Below are 22,149 nucleotides of genomic sequence, written 5' to 3'. Positions count from 1 at the left end.
AAAACATTTGAATATGGCCCCTTGATAAGTATATAATTTCTTAATTCACCCTAAATGTTGTAACTCAATATAGAGGAGAAAGGGGTGGAGATGTTGAGGAGGGAGGTAGAAGGATGTATGAAAAGGGAGAACCGGAAGATGACCTAGTGCAAAAGAAAGGCCATCTCCCGAATGAAAAATTGTTTTCCTGTACAACAACATGGACTCTGTGTGAAGTGGAGGAAAAGACAAGAAATGGAAGAGTTCTAGAAGAAAAGATTACTTCAAGTGGGGATATGGATGTCCAAAGAAGTTCTTTCTAAGGCTACAGCATGAACCAGATATGACTGGCTATTTATGTTCCAGATAAAGAGTTATGACTGAATGTGCTCTTGGAGAATATCTGAATAATAGAATAATTGGTAGGACAAGAACTAGCTTTTCCCACATGTGCTTTCTTTTCCTAATGTCTTCTCCCACCTTTTCATACTATTCCTAGATTACTTTCATTAACATATTAATATTCAACCTTTGCAGGCTTAGTTCTTTGAGAAGACTTCTATTACTCTTCCTTTTTATAGATACAAAATACACTTTACATAGAAAAGTAAAATATACCTGCTCTTCGACTTCTATATTATGCTCCCCTTCCAGAATAAGAGTGACAGCTTGCATAATTTGCTTTCCATGAGTACTCATTATCTTGTCTATATGCTGCAAAATCAATTGGAAATGAACAATTAATCTCTCAGGTGCCAAGAGTAAGACAGAGAGAAACAACACAGAGGTTTTCTGAAAGCTAAAGAACAGGGAATAGAATTATTCTATCTAGAAAATGACAGAATTATTCCTGAAATTTTTAAACTTTCTTCCATTTGCACTTCTATTTTTTCCTCAATTACTTGAAGGAGGAAGAGGAATATAGAAAGGCCAGTATTCTGTAATGTGTGGACATGGGAAACCTTTGGTCAGATTGTGGTAAGGAAGAAAAATGGTGACAGGGAATAAAGAATGAAGATATAACAAAATTGGTGTGGGTAATGTGAATAGTATCTTTGGAAAAAAATATATGCAGAGAAAAGTGAGAATGGTAGGGAAGTATCGATAAAGGCATCTGGGAGTACCAAAAGCTATTTCTGGAAGTGATATCATTGGCATGGTTTGAGATAATAGCAGAGCTCATCCTATCTCATTCCTGAGTAGGGCATGCCCATTCGTCTTCTCAATTTCCATGGAAAGTGGCCATACCTTTCAACAGGGGTAGGGGGTGCATATAAAGTGAGAGAGAATAGGGAATAGGGATGAGAAAGGATACTCAGGGACAAGAAGCAGCAGACCAGAAGACATCATTGGGAGAAGTGATAAAAATAGTATGGACTTGGAAACTGGATGGGGACAAAGGAATAAATGAAAACCAAAAGTGGAGCAACACTCAGACCTCAGGGTAGACAAGGAGAGAGGAATGATGGGAATGGTAGAGAGGGGGTTTCATGTTAAGAAATACCCCAGAACAGACGTTGGGTGCCTAAAGGTAGGCTTACTCCTTTGTTAGGGGGCAATATATAAACACACAATGCAGCACACAAGAAGGCTCCCGTAAAGTATGGTGGACTGACTGATTCCTGTACTCCTGAGACTAAAGAAAATAATTGTTCCATATGATAAGATTCCTGGCAGCCTGGAAGATCTTACTTACTGGGCGAGTGGAAAGGAGATTTCTGAGAAGTCCCAAAGTCTTCATTAACACATTCAAGTCTGAATCTGATAACAACTGGAATAATTGCTCGGTACTTAAACTTCGTAAAATATCTGCTTTTATTTTTTGTTCTGCCTGAAATGCCATATTCTGAAAGATAAAAAAAAGTTATAGTCTTCATATCTGTAACTGTCTTTAGTGTTAAATTTTCTTACTTTAGTAAGTGAAGATTTTTTTTAAAGTAAGAGGAAGAAGAGACTCTGTAGCATCTTTCTCTAGTTTTTTATTGTTATTACTCCTAATTATAAAGCACTCAGGTTTTCTAAGTTGAAGTTTTGATTTTTAAACATCCTGGATATGGCCCCCAAAGATCAATTCTTTGCATATCACATGGCCATTTGTGTGTTTCAAAATTTTTTGCTTGTGTATACCACATTCAAAATGAACAATTATAAAAAGATCAAAGGACGTCTGGTACAATTGAATCTTAGCAGTGTTCAACTTGAAGGAAAAAAATGTGGTCTTACAATTTTACTCTTTAAAATAGTACTTAAAAATTATTAAGCACTTCTCATCATCACAAAGTTGGCTACCAGGTGATATGAACGAAACTACTCAGCAATGACAGGATTCTGATTTGCATCAGTGGTGAAAGTAACTACACTACTGAAAGAAAAGATCTTTTAGAGTACTGAAGCACTAAGCACATATGTAGCAATTACATGACTGTTAGGTAAGTAACTTAATCGTGGTGTCTTGCTTTCTTCATTGTAAAGTAGGACATGATAATATTTATAGATCATAGCTTCAGAACTGAAAGGGTCCTTATAGGTCATCTAATCCAACACCTTCATTTTACAGTTGAGGAAACTGAGACTTAGAGAGTAACTAAAGACAGAATTTGAACCCAGATTCTCTAACTTTAAATTCAGCACTCTTTCCACTGGACCATGCTTTAGATGTTATTCATGAGTTGCAGAGGTTTAAAAAATTCACCTGGTGGCCAAGCTTCTGGTGGTGGGCTTCTCTGAATTTAGATAGACTCATCCTGGAAAGAGAGTCCATTAATTAACATGTACACATGTCCTTATAGTTTGATTGGATCTGCTAGCCTATTTTCCACTTGGACAACTTTTGAGAATCTAAGGTTACCTCCCTATCATAATGTAGCAAAAGTGTAGGGTATAAGTGGAGTTGCATATATATTTGTATTTATTTTCCACTTTACAGGATTGTTGTACAGATGTAATAATGTTAGAGAAATGGCTCTGAACTGTATGAAGCCTTATTCAAATAAATGTTTAATTGCTTTTTTAAAGCAAGTGCTTTTAAATCATCTTATAAAATAAGTCAGTTTAATTTCTGTACTGAGGAAGAAAAATATATGATTTGCTTGAGGAACAAATTGAAAAAATTCTAGAATTCATTCTTTCAGGAGTGGTTAGTAAACACCTAAAAAAGGACATAGCGATCACAAAGTGTCAGCCTAATTTCATCAAGGACAGGTCATGCCAACTTAATCTTATTTCTTATATTGATTGGGTTACTAAACTGGTAGATGAGTAGAATATTGTAGATATCATTTAGCTAGATTTTGGCAAAGCATTTTATAATCTCTCAAGCCATTCTTGTGAAAAAGATGAAGAGTTTTTGTTTACATGACAGTGTAATTTTGTGGCTTCAGGACTTGATGAATGGCTGAAGACAGAGTAGTCATTAATGGCTCCACATCAATTTAGAAGGAGGTCTCCAGTGAAGTGACCCAGGGATCTGTGCTTGTCCCTCATACTGTGTAACATTTTTAAAAGCATAGATAAAATGCTCAACAAATTTGCATATACCACAAAGCTAAGAGAGACAGCTAAAACACTGGATGATAGAATTGGGATTCAAAAAGATTTGACAAGCTAGAACATTGGGTCAAATCTAATAAGATGAAATGTAAAAGGAACAAGTGTAAGGTTTCACAGCTGGGTTCAAAAATCTACTTTACAGGTAAGAGATGATGGAAATATGAATTGAGAGCAGTTTGAAAGATCTAGGGTTTTAGTGGACTTCAAGGTTGATGCAGGCCAGTAATGATATGAAAGCCAAGAATGCTAACATGATTTTAAGTTCTATTAAGAGAGTACTAGCATTCAGGAGTAAGGAGGTGATTGATAGTCATGTTGTAATGGCCTCATCAGACTGCATCTGTTGAGTTACGGACACAGTATTTAGGAAAGACAGGAACTGTCCAGAGGAAAGCAACAAGGAGGATGAAAGGCCTTGAGATCATGCTACATGAGGACTTGTTGAAGGAACTGAAGAAAGGAAAACTCAGGAGGGAAGGATAACTGTTTTCAACTGCTTAAAGGATTGTCATGTTGGCAGATTACTTAAGACTTGCTCTACTTGGCCTCAGAAAGCAGAAATATGAACAACAGATAGAAGGCCCGAAGTGGAAATTCAGGCTTATGGTAAAGAGAAAAAACATTCCTAACAATTGGACTTACTAATTGTTAGATGACAGTTAGAAATGGAATGGGCTGCTTTGGAAGGAAGAGGTTTGTCTTTCACTAGAGGTCTTTAAGAAAACTGCATGACCATTTCTTGGATATGTTGCAGGAATGGATTGAAATAGATACCTCTGAGGTCCCTTTCAACTCTGAAATCCTGTGATTCTGTAAATGGCAGAGCTAGAAGACTGCACCTCTGGGGTGTGCTTGGTTCCAATTCATCATTTGGGTCACTGAACCAAAGTATCACCCAATATTCTTCATGAGCAAAATTCAGAACTCTTAGATATTACATACTTTACCACTATTTCTCTTCCCCTCATACCCACAAAGAATATAATAAATTAAACATACCATTAAAGCCCAAATCCCATTCACTCGTAAAGCAGGATTTTCACTTTGGGTTAAACCACAAAGTAACTCTATGGCTCCTGATTCTAAAATAGGCTGTAATTAGAAAAGAATAAAAATGAAGCTTAAAATTTATGCTTGTGAACTCAGTGAATATATACAAATAACACATTATTCCCCACAAGTTTTTCCTTGCCCTTCTTACTGAAATCAATACTTTCTTCCACTGAGTGAGAACTAAGTAGAAAGTTTAAAAAAAGTGATCACACACAAATATTGGTAAATAGTCATTTTCTTATAAGGAAAAATTTCCTGGATTAAATCTCCCTAAATGTCATCCCTCAATCCAAATGTTTTGCTGATAACCTGTGATATATGTTCTATTTTAGGCAATACAGTGACAAATATCATTATTATAGACTTTATCACAGAGACTTGTTCTCACTCTTTGGGTTTGCATGTTACCATTCACTAGTTTCACCTATCACCTTCACTGCTCTCAGGTGTATGCATAGTAATATGTGGTTGTGTCTTCTATATTATCTATCGGAAGTGACTATAAAGAGATTAAAAAAACCAAAACAACAAATGAGTAGAAATGATGCATCCAGATGCATTTTCCTACCCCTAAAGAAATTCCCTTCATAATATCTGTTGAGTTAAGCGCCTTATTCTGACACTTAAGAGCCCCTGCAATCTGGCTTTAGTCTATTGTTTCAGACATATCTCATATCACTCCCCTTCATATGATCTACATTGCAGTCAATTAGACTGCTCTCTGTCCCTCATTCTTAAATGAGATAACATTTGTAAAATGCTTAACACAGTGCCTGGCACATGGAAGGCACTTAATAGATGCCTGTTCCCTGCTGTCCTTGGTCCTATGCTCCCCACCCCACGTTTGGATTATCTTCCTCAAATATGAGCACCTGCTCAATACCTTCTTTTTTTTAAGTCCCAATTCATATGCCATCTCTTCTCTGAAGTCTTCTTTGAGCTCCTCTCCCTCAGTTGAAAGTAATTTCTCCCTCTACAAATTTTTTCATAGCACTTTGCACTCTTTCTTTTCACTTATTTCATTTTGTTAGGTTGTTATTTGTAACTATGTCTTATCTGCCCTATTTCCTTCAACTAGACTGTAAATGTCTGATAGCAAGAATTCTGTCTTTTCTGTCTTGGGTCACCTTCATATCTACAGTGCCTTGTATGGAGTAGATGCTTAAAGGTTTGCTGAACTGAATCCTGTGGAAAGTCAGCGTTTGTTGTTAATAATGAATGGTTTTGGTTTCATCTACAAGATGAGAGAGATGGATTTAATTGTCTCTGAGGCTCCTTCCAACTTTGGGTCTCTAACCCCCAAACAGAACCACCACAAAGGATGTGACTACTACAGCCATTGCCCAGGGAAATATGGACAATGGCTCTTAAATATACCCTCTATATTTCTTCTCTTTGAACAAGCAACTTCCCACATCTTGTTTTGTTCCCATGTGTATCTTTGGCAAATGTCACTTTGAACATACTTAGTTCAGTCTCCAGGTCAACAATGCCTTCCCAAGTTCCAGGCAGATGACTACAAGTGATGGACAAATGTTTATCATAAGTCATGGATTCAATGCATTCTCATCAGCAATATCAGAGGGCTCCTGAATTCATAAGGAGAGCAGGGTCTGAATCCATGCCTCAAAACCCTGCCCCAGGAAACATGTTATTGTTACTATCACAGGGTAAAACTCCAGAGAGCTACTTTATTTTTCTTGAATGCGTTCATGTTATTTATTTACTTATTTGTCAAATCAATCAGAAATATGGATGGTTTTGTTTCATGTCTGAATGCAGAGTTCTGAAAATAAAAAGTTTAACATAAGTACAATTTTAAAAAAATATTTTTGTGGTACCAGGCAGATGAGTAGCACTAGAAATTATCATAGCTTAAATAGTAAGAAAAAAAGACAAATACTACTGTCATCTGAAATATGATTTTGTTTGATATTGAAATCTAAGAAATCTAACAATTTAGAAGTTATTCTTTAAATGAAGCAATGAGTAAGGATCATTTCAGATCCAATGAAAATGCATTGTCAATCAACAATAAGCACAATATAACTGGGCTATTTCAAAACTAAGAAGAAAATATATAAATATACCAACCTCTTTGCTTGGAGAGAATTCAAGCAGTAGATTACACAGCATGGAAGATGCTACCACTAAAATTTCATCTGGTGCATTTTGTAAAACCTAAGAGAATTACAAAGACAGACAAAACCTCTATTAACTTATAGAACCATGGAAGTAATAAGATGAACAAGTGAAATAAAAGTAATTTATTTTTTCATCTGATTCCTCATATGTAAAATACAGTTAATAAGGATCTACATAGAATTGTGACCGATTATTTATTAGGACTGGCTAAAATCCTCATAAGCATCAAATCTAAAACAGAACTATGTTTCCCAAAAAGTCCTCTCTTCTTTCTAAGTTCCCTATATCTGTTGAGAGCACCACCATCCTTCCAGTCACCCAGGCTCCCCACTTTGGAGTCATCCACAAATTTTCCCTCTCACTAGTCCCTCACACTCAACCAATGGCCAATTCTTGCCCATTCTGTCTCCAAAATATCTTTTGCATCTGTCCTCCTTTCTCCAAGTACAGTCACCACTCTAGCTCAGGCCCTCATTTCCCTCATCATCTCTTACCTGAACTATTAGAATAATCTCTTACTTGGTCTCCCAGCCTCTAGTTTTTTTCCTGGCCCAATCCTCCTCCAAAATGACATCCCTAGGGGGCAGCTAGGTGGTGCAGTGGATAGAGCACTGACCCTGAAGTCAGGAGGACCTGAGTTCAAATCCGGCCTCAGACCAAACACTTGACACTTACTAGCTGTGTGACCCTGGGCAAGTCACTTAACCCCAGTTGCCTAAAAAAAAAAAAAACCCAAAAAAATCAAAAAACAAAATGACATCCCTAAAGCACAAGTCTGACCTTGTCACTCAAGAAGCTTCAGTGTCTCTCTCTTGCCTCCGGGATAAAATACGAACTTTTCTGTTTCATTTTTCAAGTCATTCATGGTCTGGTTTTCCAGGCATACTGCATATTACTTTCCCTCACCCACTCTTTCTTTCACCCAAACTGGCCTGCTTGCTGTTCCGTTTGTCTCCCACCTCCATGCCTTTGCATAGGCATTCCCTGATGCCTGGAAGATATTCTTGCCCTGTCCTGATCTCTGTCTGATGGACTGCTGAGGTTGCTTCAAAGCTCCACTTAAATGCCAATAGCCTATTCTGAACCCCTACATGGTGCTCTTTTCCTTGAAATTATTTTGTATGTATTTTGCATTTAATTTTCTATGCAAATATTATTTTCCATGAATAGAATGTAAGCTCCTTAAGCAGAGGGACTGTTATATTTTTCTCTCTACTTATGGACTATCACAGTACCTAGCACACAGCAGGAGCTTAATAAATGCTGGTTGAATGAATAAAAGCTACCTTGTCCCTATGTGTATAGAAATGTAGATCCTTCAAAGAAATAGGCTAAGAATTGGTAGTAGCCACTGTGGCATGGCTACGCTTATTGTATTCACTCAACAACTTGGAAGGGACCTTGAGGATCCCCTGGTCTGACCCCTTGATTTTATGAAGGGCCAAAGAGGATAAATTATTTCCCTCAGGCCACTAAGGTAGTAAACAGCAGAGCCACAGCATGAACCTAATCCTTTGCTTCAAAACCAGTGCACTTCCTATTACACAACACTAATCATTGATAGATTACTGCAGAAAATTAACTGAAATAATGAGACTAAGCCTTGTGACACTAAGCCAGTGACTTTCTGTTTTGTTTCCTGGTGGGACTTGTTAATAGTAGCATGTAATGCTGCTCCAACAGACTATCACAAATTAGGATTCTTCCCCTGTGGGTCCCAAGATGGTCTTTAATGTTTTCATAAAACCCAGCATTTATATTCAATGGCCACTCATCTAAGCCACCTGTACTTACAACTCAAGGCTCAGGGTCCTAGGACAATAATCAAGAAGATACTGTAATTGTAGAAAATTACAGAGTTACATACTTTACCCACTTCAGCTAAACAATGATGTTATTTCAAAGTTTGAAAGTTCAAAATGACAGGATGTAGAGGCAGATGATGTAAGATGGTTTTCACATGCATCTTTGCAACTATTAGGCACTCAGTAAAGTCAAATCAATGCCAAGCTAAAATTATTTCAGCAAGCATAATTATTAGTTATAATAAGTAGATTTTTGTATAAGTATGGAAATACTCCCTCCTTCTTAAGTGTATACAGTTGCGGCTTTAAAAAATACTTTCTGTTTTGATAGGATTCATTCTACAGTTATTACCTTTTGAAAATTTTCTTCTTGTTCACTATCTTTAAATTAATTTTCTCTTTTAATTAACTTTTGTATCATGTTCGACCAAATGGTGGTGATTCTGAGTACCTCAGTACAGTAAATAATAGTAAATAGTAAGAACTATTTAATAGCAATAATAAATATAACAGTAAATAATACATAGTATCATAATACTATTATAATAGTAAATAGCATATTTAATATATAATAGTAATACTACAATAATAGTAAATAATAGTAATAAAGTAAAACTACAAAAAAATACCAAAGCCAACAACTAATACTTAATGAAGGTTATTTTCATCAAAATGATAAACAAAGTAAGCATTGAAATTAACTTTGTATTAAAAAAAAAACCTTGAGAGGCACAGGACAAAACAACAACAACAATAACAACAAAAAGATCCCATATTCTCCTCCCTCGTTTATCCTCTGTAATTGCTCTGAAAGCAAAAACAGTAAGAGTGTGTGTGTAAGGTAAGATGAAGGGGATAGGAGGAGGAACAAAAAAGCTTGAAAAATCAACCCTGAAATACCTAAGAATAATAAGTGAACCAAAAGTACAAAGATATGGAATAACCTTTCCTTTAAATATGTGGTCCTTTAATTTGTGACAAAGCAAAATGCTATTACGAAAATGGTTAAGAATTATTTTTCAATATAATTGGTTTTTTTCCCAATTATATTGCTGAATAGATTACTTTTCATAAGGCTTTCTTGGTCACTATAAACCTTAAAACTTATGCCTCTAGGCAGATCAAAAAATTAATCATTTTCACAAAACAGCACAGGTAGGTTGATCCAGAACTCTCTGAATGGTTTGGTTGTTCAATGTCAACTTGAAAAGTCTTATGCAGTGACCAAGGGATCTGTTCTTGGTCCTGTTCTTTTAAACATTTTTATCAGTGACTTAGATAAACGTATATACATGGCATGCTCCTTTAGTTTGCAGATGGCACAAAGCTGAGATGGAATTTTATAGCTGGGTTGGAGTAAATGGCCTGCAAGGTTACTTCCAACTCTGAAATTTTTGTGAAGTATCTGTACTGTTGTGCCAATTTTACGAAAACAAATAAAACATGAGGATCTGGACTCTGAAACTGCCATTAATTTCTCATTATTTCTTATCACTTTTCCCATAAAAGCTTCTCTAAATATTTTATTTTCTTCTCTTAAGTTTCTAACACTAGCTTTCTATTTTATTAAGAAAACTGAAGTCATTAAATATGAACTTATTGAACTCCCCTCTTCTCCTCATGAGTCTTTCAATATACTCACCCACCCTTTCTTCCTTGCTGAAGTTACCTACTAGCATCCTTGATCTCTCAAATTCTCTGGAACTCTGGTCCATCAAAAAAAAATTTTTTTCCCCTCTCACCCTCCCCTACCCAAATTTAATCTAGTTTTTGAATTGAATCTACTTTTATTGTTATCTTCTTTTTTATACTTCTTTTTTCTAGCCCAGATATGCGTGCAGAATCTTCCTCATCCCATCCTCTCCATCCAGTTTCTTAGTTTGAATTACATCCAGTTGTGGTGACCCTTTCCAAGCAATATTACTTTAATTAATCCCCTTGTTTACTCCTTTCCCTTTCTAGGATTCTCTAGGGTCTACTTACCAATACAAGGACTTGTCCTTGAACACTGAAGCAAATGGCTATCTGCTAAATAAATATGCTATATAGACTAGAAGGTGTTAAATTGCAAATTGGGTTTGTGATCAACAAGTCACATCATAGAAACAAAATCTCAGAGCTGTATGGAACTTCAGAGCCTAATATATACATAAACAAAAATTCACTCTGTGACATACCCCAACAAGTGGTCATTCAGCTTTTATTTAAATATTTCTGGTGCACGGAATACCACTATCTCTCAAGGAAATCTGTTCTGCTTTGAGACAGCTCTAATTGTTAGGAAGTTTATCTTTACAGGAAGCATGTCATCCTCTAAGATACTTCCACACAAGACTCTTAGTTTTGCTTTCTCCAGGGAAGCAGATGTCCTAGTCCATTCAATAGACCTTCAAATACTTGGAGACAGTTTTCATGCATGTCCTCCCTAAATATGCTCTTCTCAAGGTTAAACATTAATTGTTTTAAGTGATACTCATATGACATGATCTTGAATACCATCTTGGTCATCCTCTTCTACAGGCCATCTCACTCATTAATGACTCCCTAAAATGTGGTATCTGGATCTAAACAATATTCTAGATATGGTCAGAATAAGGAAGAGTACAATGGGACAATTACTTAACCTACTGCTGGACACTATGCCTCTCTTAAAACAACCACAGATAACATTAGGCTTGGTTTTTTTTTTTTGAGGGGGGGATGTTGGGCAGGGGAGCTGCTGTAGCCTCCTGTTAGGTGCGTTTTCAGATTAACTACTATCTAGCCAGTAGCTAACATCTCATCCATGTGAAATTTTTAATCCCAATTTATGACTTTACATTTGTTCTTATTAAATTTCCATCTTATTTCAGTTGAGATGGTATTCTGGTCTGTTGAGGTCTTTTTTGGATCTTGGTTCCATCATCCAATGTATTATTAGTTCTCTTTCCTACCTTTGCATCTTTTGCAAATTTGATATGCAATTCATCTATATCTTTATCCAAATCACTGAAAAAAAACACCAAAAAGCATGAATACAAGCACAGATTCCTTGGACACTCATAAGAGACCCTGTGCCAGTTTGACATTAAACTATTAATGTCAATGAACACATTTGGGACTAGACAGACATTTAACCAGTTTTGAATCTAACTGTATCATTGTCTGACATTTCTCTATCTTGTTTACAAGAATAGTCATGACTTTGTCAAATGCATTACTAAAATCTAGATAACTATTTTCTACTTATGTCAAACAAGATAATATATGTAAAAGACTTTGCAAACATAAACAGGCTTTTTTTTTTAAAAAAAGGAGGGAGTAGCTATTTTCATTTAAAAAGGAAATGAGATTAGTTTTAGAAGGATTTGTTCTTAATGAAACCAACCTAGTACTTTTTGATCATTGTCTCTTTTTCTAAGTGTTTACCCACTAGTGGTTTTCTAAGGATTTGGTGAACTTGACCAAACTAGCTATTTGCCTCAGTATTCAAGGGCAAAGCCCTTGTGTGAGAGGTTAGTTTGGGCAATACCCCAGAAAGGGAATGATTAGTAGAACCAGAAAGGTTAGCAGAACCCCAGAAAGGGTTAGCAGAGCAATAAATTAAATGAGCATTTTTTGAAAGGGGCCACTTTTGATAACAATATTTTCTAAAATTTTGCTGGTTATAACAGCTAGTAGTTTGCAAATTCAATCTTTTTTTTCTTGGAGACATTTTCTCTTCCCTGCTTCTGCAGCAATCTGCCAGTTCTTTGAATACCCTGGGCATACTTAAATGAATTCATCAAGGGTAGTAGAGTAATCTTTTGCTATCTCACTATGTAGCTTTTAACTTTATTAGCCTTTTTTTCTTTTTTTTTTCTTTTTGGTGAGGTAATCGGGGCTAAGTGATTCGCCCAGGGTCACACAGCTAGTAAGTGTCAAGTGTCTGAGGCTGGATTTGAACTCAGGTCCTCCTGACTACAAATGTATTAGCCATTTTCGTTCTATCAGTTCTGATGTGTATTCTCTTTGGCAGACAAAACATAAACAAAAGAAGCAGTATATATTTCCATCTTCCCTCTGTTGTCCTTTATCACTGTCTCACCCACCCAACACAGCAATTCTTTTTTTTGTTCATTTTTTCCTCAATATTGTTAAAAATTTTGTTGTTCTTAGCATTCCCTGAGAACCTCATCTTACTCTGAACTTTAGCATTCTTGACAGTTATCTGAATCTTGCCACATTTTAAAATTCATTCTCCATTCCTTGCCTTTGCTTCTACATTCTATATGTTTTTAAAGTATTAAAGTAAGTTGATGGTGATCCTTTAAAAATATTTCATACTACATATGCATCTCCTTCATCAATGGCATTGTTTTTCTCAGTGTCCTCAGAATTCCCTACTTAAGAGTTTCCCATCCTTCCTGGAGTGACCTCCTTTATAGTCTTACATATTTTTCTCTGAACCCTTTGATATATGATCTACTACTCCTTTCCCCAAAACTAGAGTGCATGTCAGGCTATACCCCATTTTCCTATCTTCCTCCATCAGAGATTATAAGATAAGAATGACCACTTTTCCCCAAGGTTTCCTTAATTTCTACTTCAGCAACTGGTTTCTCCTTTTGGTCAAAATCAAGTCCAGAAGAGAGATTCCCCTCTTTGGTCCCTTCATCTTTTGAAAGAAAGAATTCTTATTAAGGCAAGTTAATAAATCACTAGGGTTAAGTAGATGTATGGCAACCCACTCTCATTTTTAAAGATGGTGGAACCACCATGGTTTTGGATTCTGAAATCCTTATTGTTCTTGATGAGAAAGTGGAACTTCTTGTAAAATGTTAGAGTTGGGAAGAAAACATGGACTTGCCCAAATACATAGAGAAAAAAATTCATGCTTGAAACTACAATTTTGAAAGGAAGAATATTCTAAAAGGTCATAAAAGATCACAGGTGTGACTCTGGCTAAGTCACTTAACCTCAATTACCTCACCCCACCCCCCAAAAAAAAGACCACAGGTAGTGTTAATAGCAAAACCAAACCAAACTGAGAAGACATGAGTGATTACTAAAACATAAACATCCTTTCTCATCTATATAAAATCTGTCCCAGGGTGGCACACTAGATAGAAAGTCAACCCTAAGGTCAAGAAAACCCAGGTATAAGTCCAGGTTCTGACCCTTACTGGCTGTGTGACCCTAGAATTTCTCCAGGCAATTTTCTAAGACTAGAAGTTAAAGAATAGTTGCAGATCTACATTAGTGGATTTTCTTCACTGGGGAGGTCTCTAAATCAATGAAATCACAGATCTGGACCTAAATAAATGAATAAATAATTGGATGGTCTATGCATTTAATGAAGATATCTTTGATGCAAATGTGAAGAGGGAAAAAATACTGGAAAGACAATTCTTTCCAGTAGACCACCTCTTCACATTTGTACAAATGTAAAAAATACAAGATAATCCTGTGTTTATTGTCTGATTACAAAGAAAGACTTGATAAAGCAAAATGCCATTTTTAAAAGGTATCCTTTAACAAGGTGTCTGTTACACACATGTTAAAGGTGTCTAAGATTCCCTGATAGGGGTGACTCTTGGGTCAGAACTCATGGGATCACAGACTCAGAGCTGGAGGGCACCTCACATGGCACTGAATCCAGCACTCTCATTTTACTGATGAGAAAACTGTGGCCTGGAGAGGTCAAGCGGCTTGCCTAAGGTCATTCAGTCATTTTTCAATTGTATTTGAGCCTTTATGACCCCATTTTGGGTTTTCTTGGCAAAGATACTACAGCGGTTTGCCATTTCCTTCTACAGCTCATTTTTATAGATGAGGAAACTGAGACAGAGTTAAGTGACTTGCCCAGGGTCACACAGCTAGAAAGTGTCTGCTGCTGGAATTGAACTCAGGTCTTCCCGATCCAAGCCCAGTGCTGTATCCACTGTGCCACCTCACTGCCCAAGGTCACACAGTTACTAATATTTTGGAGCTGATACTCTTAAGCTAGGGCCTCCAAATCCAGAACCCCAACTCCAGCTCATGGTGGATGTTATCTCCCCAATAAGATTCTAGGTTTCTTGAGGGCCAGAATCACGTTTTCTCTTGTATCGCTCATAATACCTAGTACAAGATTGCACATAAACAAGCACTCAGCATGAACTTGTTGGTTGGTTATGTTTAGCTAGATGCATGATGGCTAGAATGATGGACTTGGAGCCAGAATGACCTCAGTTCAGTTTCTGCCTCAGATATTTACTAGCTGAGTGGCCTTGGGCAAGCCACTTACCCTTTCTAAGACTGTTTCCTCAACTGTAAAATGAGGATAATGACAGTACCATTCTTGCAGGGTTGTTGTGAGGATCAAATGAGATAATATATGTAAAGTGCTTGGCAAGCTTTGAGGTGGTAATACATGTTACCTATCATCATTATTACCAATGGAATTGCACCTTGTCTCCTCTAAAGGATATTGGAAGAGAACTTTGGCTTTGTATGGAAATGAAGATGACGAGGAAGTATCTATTCCAACAATAAGGAAGATTCTTTTCTATAGACTGAAGCAATAATGTCAGCTGCTGAGGAATTGCACAGCTACCTGGTTGGTTCAGATAGTCAGGGGGGTCTGTAATTAATGGCTTTCTCAGGCAAACTATAAGCCCACCTATGCAAATCACTGACAAATTCTAAAGGGAAAATCCTGCAGGTTTCCTGATCAACTGAACCTCATCAGAGATAAGCAGAGCAAGTGAAATTTGGAGGGAGCAGCTTTGTTTGTATCTGATTTGTATTTGACTCCAGGGTCAGTGCTCTATCCACTGAGCCACCTAGCTGCCCCTGTATTTGTGTAATTTAAAAGCAAGCAGAAGGATCCTGTGTTCCAACTCTGCCTCTTAATGGCATTGTGACCTTGGGGCAAGACACTCAATTTCTCAGGGCCTCAGTTTCCTCATGAGGAATGAGGGGGTTGGACTAGACGATAGCACTAAATCTATGATCTTTTCTGATTTCCCATAGTCACATTCTTGATACTTTTCTTTGCAGGTGACATTGTACTGATTGTATTAAGCCCTGGGACACTACAGGACCTCTTCAATGAGGTCCAGAACCATTTAATGGAAAGTCTAGTTATTCACACAGGAAAAACTAAGTGGATAAACAACTTATAGTGCCCAGATTATTGACCTGGTGCCAAAGCTCATATTTTGAATTCTAATATTCTGCCAGTGGCCCTGTATGGCTTCAATTTCTGGAACACCATGATCTCTGAAGAATAAAAATTGCTGATAACCTCAAAGAGCAATGGAAAATGCATAGTGATTGTAAACAGGTACAACTACACTATAATGACTAATATGCGAGAAGTGGCATAAAAACATCAAAGAAAAAAAGACTGGTTGTACAGTAAGAGCAAGAAATAATAAATCACTATCAGAGTCTTATACTGTTCATCTACAAAATATTAAAAGACCTACACAGGAAGGCCTCTCAGAGTCTTGGGTAAAATCTACATGGCAAAATGATGGAAGATCTTGGACAAAAATTACATGGAATGGGAATGTATGTCTGTGTATCTTAGGCAACTAGGTGGCTCAGTAGATACAGCACTAGGCCAGGAGTCAAGAATACCTGAGTTCAAATCTGGGCTCAGGCAAGTAATAGCTGTGTGACACTGGGCAAATCACTTAACCTCAGCCTGCCTCAGTTTCCTCAACTGTAAAATGGGGATAATAATAGCACCTACTTTGCAAGGTTGTTTATAAGGATCAAATAAGATAATAAATGTAAAATGCTTAGCACAGTGTCTGCACATAGTAAGTGCTATATAAATGTTAGCTATTATCATTATTAGTATTATTACTACTACACTGGTGGTAGGAGTGACCACAATGATGAGACCACAGAGTCACCCAAGTAATGGTATTCTGAGTAAGGCATTATGACAAAATCTATATGTTACAATATGTGTGACTATGGAAGCTCCTCACCAAAATAAATTAAGATTTCATAATTTTCTACAGTCGATAAAAGACTAAGGAGCAAAGGTCTAGATTACTCATGCACAAACTGCAAATTAATTTCCTTTTTAACTTATAAAAACTATAAGAAAAACATTAGCTAATTTTAAGTATGCTATATAAGCTCAAGTGGAGAATCAAAACTTTAAGTAGCAAAGGAAGATTAAAGCAGAAACATGTGCAAATACTAATTGCTGACCTCAGAAACACTGTGGGCTTGTTTTAGATGTGTCAACACCAAATGTTAGGTTTTAGCACATCCATTATTCAAAAGACCCTACACAAAAAGAAAAACTCTAAGTGGGCAGGGGGGATGAGCTGTTACAAAGGCAGTCCTAACGACATGTGCTTGCAGCCTTTCTCCCCCTCTCTTACCTTCATTAAAGGTTTCCACACTGCATGATCCTGAAAACTGGTTCGAAGCTGCTGCACAGACCTGGATAAACTGTGCAAACATCTACAAAGAATAATCAAAATTAGCTTCACATAAGGATTAAACCTTTACTTTTCAAACATAAACAATGGGGGGTTTCATAACTATTAATGCACTGCAGATAAGACATATGTAAGTATTTAACCACTTCAGAACACTTCAAGTACTTTTGGAAGTAGATTCTCTGTTAATGTTATATACTGCATTTATAAGTTTATATGAGCTTAAGTTCAGTCCATTTGGTTTCTTACTTCATGAAGGACCAGAAAGTTAACTGAATTAAATATACTGCAAATGATTTTTATTCAGACCATTAAAACTCATACCTGACTGCAGCTAACCGCACCTTGATACTAGACTCAGACAAGCCATTCACAATTCGGTCCATCATATTTTCAGTCTCAATGATCTGGAGAAAAAGGTTAATTCTGCATAAATAACAACATGAAGTTGACAATTTATTTAATGCTTGTAAGTGTTAGTAGTTCTCCCCCCTCCTCCCTCTTTTAAATGGTCATTACAATTTAAATGCTGCTTTTTGGTAAAAAGCTTTTACCTTATATACAGCAACCTTGTACTGGATCTGGGCAACACATCAGAAAAGTATACCTACCGATCGTGAGCATCTACCATCGTAAATGATAGACACAGGGCAGGCTTTGTTTTTAGAAAAATAAAAACACTTAAGACAATAAACAGCATGAAGAATACAGAGACATTTCACTTATAACTATTTAAGACAGGGTTTTTTGTTTAAGTAAATGATGAAAATGATTTCTAGTTTGGTGAATTACTATTAGACCAACAAACATGAAAGGAAACAAACAACACAGACTCTCCAAAGAGATTTACAGATTCCTACCCAAGCCATCCTGTCAAGTGGGAGATTTTCTAACATTGATCAGTAAGTAGCTTACTTTCTTCTTGACATTTAAAACAAGCATATTTTTTAAAAAAATTAACTACTGTCTTCTTTCACTGAAGCCCTTAGTCCAGTTGAATACCTGGAAAATACTAACTACAACTTCTACAAAAGTATTTACCACAGTGTTTTATAAGGAGGGCAACTCACACCTTATAAAAGGTAAATTATTGTCCCCAATAATCTTGGTTAAAAGAGTGGGAACATTTAGTTCACGGTGGGTACAACTAAGAAGCTGGTTGGTGTCTTGAGGGAAAAGTGGGTAGCTGGATGGGAGTAACAGAACATTCAAGGCATATAGGAAGAAACAGGGCTGTCACGGACTCACAGAATGTTACATCTAGAAGAGGACTTAGTGATCATCTTGTTTTAATCCTTCACTTTGCAGATTTTGAGTTGAGGGCCAGACAGATGAGGTGATTTGTCCAAAGTCAAGTAGGTGGGTAGTGACAGAAAGAGCTTGGACCTTCTAACTCAATCCACCACTTTTCCCACTATACTCATTGCATGGATAAAAGTAGAATAGCTGAGGATTGGAGAGGACATCTGGTCTCAAAGGCTGAAACCCAAGCTTCATCTAAGGGTTGGAAACCAACCCTTATGACCTGGTCAGATAACACATTAAGTACAGGCTAAAAGATACGCATACCAGGGAAAGAGAAGAATCGATATTTTATGATTCCAGTGGACCCTTAAATCATTTTTACCTTAATGATGGCAAATAGTTTTAAATACCAAGAAACATTCTGCATGTTGTTACCTTTCCTTTTCCATAAAGGCAAAGACCAGATGTTGGAGGAGACTGAGAAAATTTCTGGTACTGGGAAAACATGTTTCTTGCTTGGAACATCATTCTCACATTTCCAATGAGTTACAGAACCTTTCTATTTAGTTCTTCCTTCGGGATCTCAAACTAAACATGTGTATAATTGAACCAACATTTTCTCCTAAACCAATTACTCTTGTCAAACAGCATTCTGCCAGTCTCCAAACATTATAGCAACCTTTGACTCCACTATCTCCCTCAATAGTGAGTAACCAAACTATATAGATTCTTCCATTAAAGTATCTTTTATATCCATTTCTTATTCTCTTTTTACTTGCCACCACCTCAATTCAGTTCCTTGTCACTTGAAGACATCATAGATTACTAATTGAACTCCCAAACTACAATCTCTCATGAATTATCATGCGTAAGGGGAATAAATTTCTGAAAACAATCTGACCTTTTCACTCATCTGCTAAGAATGTTTAATGACTCTCCACTGCCTTAGGACAAAGTCAAAGCTTTAGTCTGGCACTAAAGTCTGGCTCTAATTTACTTTTCTAGACTTATCTCACATTATTCTTCATGTACCTTAAGCTCTAAGGTAATAAGTGCCTATGAAAAAGAATATTTACTATAAAAAAAAACTTCCCACACTTTCCAGGTATCCCTGATTCTTCTCACCACCACTACCCATAAAAAAAAAATCAACAGCATCTATTACATATTAAGGTACTGCTCTAGGTGCTAGGGGGAGCACAACTAAGTATATATAGTATGGTCCCTGTCGGCACAGAGTTCATAATCCAGTTGAGGAGCTGGGTTCTGAAAAAGCCAAGGGCAACAAGACTCCAAAAGTCAGGGAGAAGGAAGGCTGTCTTGAAATGAGAGGCCGGGTATATGTAGCTCAAAAATCTAGAAATGAAGAGTGGCAAAGGGTTTGCTAATAGGGGTTAAGCCAGGAGGGCTTTACCGGCAAAATGCTAGGTACTCCCAAAATCCAAAACTTACAGGATTAAGGACAGGACATCAATAATACTGCTCCCTGGAAATAATACCTAGAGTATGATGTCATGAGGAACCTGAAATAGGGAAGACTTAAGAGAGGTTAACTTCTTTAGTTACAGCTAACCAAGGTGCGATTACTATAAAACCTGTGGAGTCTGTCAGCTAGAGGACAAAGGTGGGAGAAAAGTTAAAGCCCCTCTATGGTGCATTTCATTTGGGGAATTGGTATTGCAGTTCTTTTTAAGCGGATCCATTTGGAAAGAAAAGAAATATGTTAAAAGGCAGTAGAGCGTGGCAGAAAAAGGACTGGATTTGGAGGCTGAGGACCTGAGTTTGAATCTTGGCTGTTCTACATACCACCTGTGTACTTGTGGACAAATCAGTTCATCTTTCTGGGCTATCTAATTTGCAAAAATGCTTGGATTGGACCACATAATCTCTAACATCCTTCTTAACTCTGAATTCTATGATCACATATTAATGAGATACATTAGTCTTATTCAATGAGGAGTGGTTTGCACCCTTTTTTGTCCATCTCTAGAACTGATAGGACAAAGGAGAAAGACAGCAGGCTCTGGTATGGTTTGTGACTAACCACAAAACATAGAACTCCCTTGCTTAAATTTGTACTCTATGGACCCCAAAACAACTGACAAAACAAAGATCTTTCTGATGTTGGCCCAATTTCAAATGCTTTTTAGGGGAACTCAGCCAAGACCCCAGTAGCCATGAGACTGATACTAATAACAGGAACAATACCAATACCATTATACAGTTGTACAGTTCTTTATAATTTTTAAAGTGTTTTCACATATATTAAATCATTGGGCTCACAACTATCATGAGAAACAGCTTTACAATTAAAAGAATATTGCTGTCATTAAAATAAAAAACAGAAACACCTTATTCCTGCCCCATCACTCTTGTCCAGTAAAGTCTTCTCTTGTAACAAAGAAATGATTAAGGAAAACAAAGGGACACAATGACAGTGCCTGACAGTATTATTCTTATTTACAGATAAGGAAAAGGAAGCTCAGAAGTTATATGGCTAGGTCAGGGTCATCCAACTAGAAGACCCAGAGTCAGATCTCAGGTTTCCTGACTTAGTCTAGTACTTTTCTCAGTGAATCATGCAACCACTTTGGGAATCACTCTACTCTGCACAAATGAAAAGTTTAGTATGGTACAGGACATGCTAGGACAGAAGATGATCACACTGCCAGTACTTAGGCTTTTTTAATAGTATCAGCATTCAATCTTGACCAAACCATCCAGTTCTATAAGGATTACACAGTGGTAAATATCATCATTGAAACAAATGCATATCCTATGATCTGGATACACTCTTGGAACCAGTAGAGTGTGATAAAGGTCTCTAGCACTCACAGAATTAGCAGAATTAGATGCTTAGCATAAGACAACCTTTATTTGTTGTCTTAAAACCCAATGATTTATTATTACCATTACTACTACCAATAATGATGATAATGATGATGATGATGACGACGACGATGACGACGACGACTACGACAGCGACGATAACTGAGAGGTATGATGTAGTGGAAAGAAAGCTAGCTTTGGAGAAGGAGAAGCTGGATTCAAATTTAGTCTCTGACACATAATAATCGTGGCAAATTGCTTACAACTGTAAGTTGCAGAAAAATTGCAGAATTGCAATTCATAGAGGAAGTTTCCTTACTGGGGAACTTCCTACACTGATGAAATTATAGACCTAGAGTAATAATAATAGTAATAATAACTTTACACAATATTTTAAAGTTTCAAAAGACTTTACATACATAATCACCTTTGAACCTCACAACAATCCTCTGAGGGTAGGTATTAGAAGTATAAAGATCCCCATTTTACAAATGAGAAAACTGAAGCTCCAAGAGGTTAGGTGACTTGCCAGGTGGGATCTGAACCAAGGTCTTTCTTAATTGCAGTTTTGCTCTACTCAGCATTGAAAGGCTTCATGAAGGAAACAGCATTTGAGCTGGGCTTTGAAGACTATAGTTGTGTTAATTTGATTCACTTGAAGTTATGTTCTCAGGTTTTGAGGAAATGGAAAAATTTTCTTTGGGACAAAACAGAACAACTATACTATAAGGTGGGAATCTCCTAAATCAAAAAGAGATGCAAGCCTTCTTCTTGAGAATATAAGGATAGAAATCACAGGGTTATGCTGAATTTAGGATCCCAGATAACTCTACTCATTCTCTTATCCAATAAGGTATCTTGGACTTTTGAATGATTAAGAGGTCTGATAGCTTAAAAGTTAAATCTAGGAAGAGATATGTTCCCATTTACTCTCTCTCCTTTTTTCATTCCTTTTTTCCTCTCTCCCTTCCTTCTTTTTTCTTTATTCCATCATTCCTTTCATAAATTCCTCTGACACAGGGTGATGTATTATTGCTATATGACCAGAAGTAGGTAAAATGATCAAATGTTCATCTGAAGAAGTAGCAAATATTCCAGAGGCAGCAATCTAAAATAATTTTTCAGAAAGCCAT

At 36.8% G+C, this 22,149-nt stretch overlaps 1 protein-coding gene across 6 annotated transcripts in view; it reads right to left on the bottom strand.

Moving 5' to 3' along the window:
- ARMC8 (armadillo repeat containing 8) overlaps nucleotides 1-22,149 on the bottom strand; it is a 137,148-nt gene that overhangs the window by 17,951 nt on the left and 97,048 nt on the right. For all 6 annotated transcript variants that reach the window (XR_002324425.2, XM_020986114.2, XM_020986112.2 and 3 more), the window contains 6 exons: nucleotides 17,267-17,349; nucleotides 16,883-16,964; nucleotides 6,676-6,762; nucleotides 4,528-4,620; nucleotides 1,676-1,825; nucleotides 598-693 (listed from right to left, as the gene is read on the bottom strand). Coding sequence is in view for 5 of the 6 variants with exons in the window: in XM_020986114.2 (XP_020841773.1) it covers nucleotides 598-693; nucleotides 1,676-1,825; nucleotides 4,528-4,620; nucleotides 6,676-6,762; nucleotides 16,883-16,964; nucleotides 17,267-17,349 (591 nt within the window). In the remaining variant the exon portion in view is untranslated. The remainder of the gene's footprint in view (nucleotides 1-597; nucleotides 694-1,675; nucleotides 1,826-4,527; nucleotides 4,621-6,675; nucleotides 6,763-16,882; nucleotides 16,965-17,266; nucleotides 17,350-22,149) is intronic.

This window comes from Phascolarctos cinereus, unplaced genomic scaffold (genome assembly GCF_003287225.1).
Source record: "Phascolarctos cinereus isolate Bilbo 61053 unplaced genomic scaffold, phaCin_HiC Scaffold_726;HRSCAF=1367, whole genome shotgun sequence".
Lineage (NCBI taxonomy): Eukaryota > Metazoa > Chordata > Mammalia > Diprotodontia > Phascolarctidae > Phascolarctos > Phascolarctos cinereus.
The sequence above is the reverse complement of the archived record's forward strand: the minus strand, read 5'-3'. Positions and strand labels throughout refer to the sequence as shown.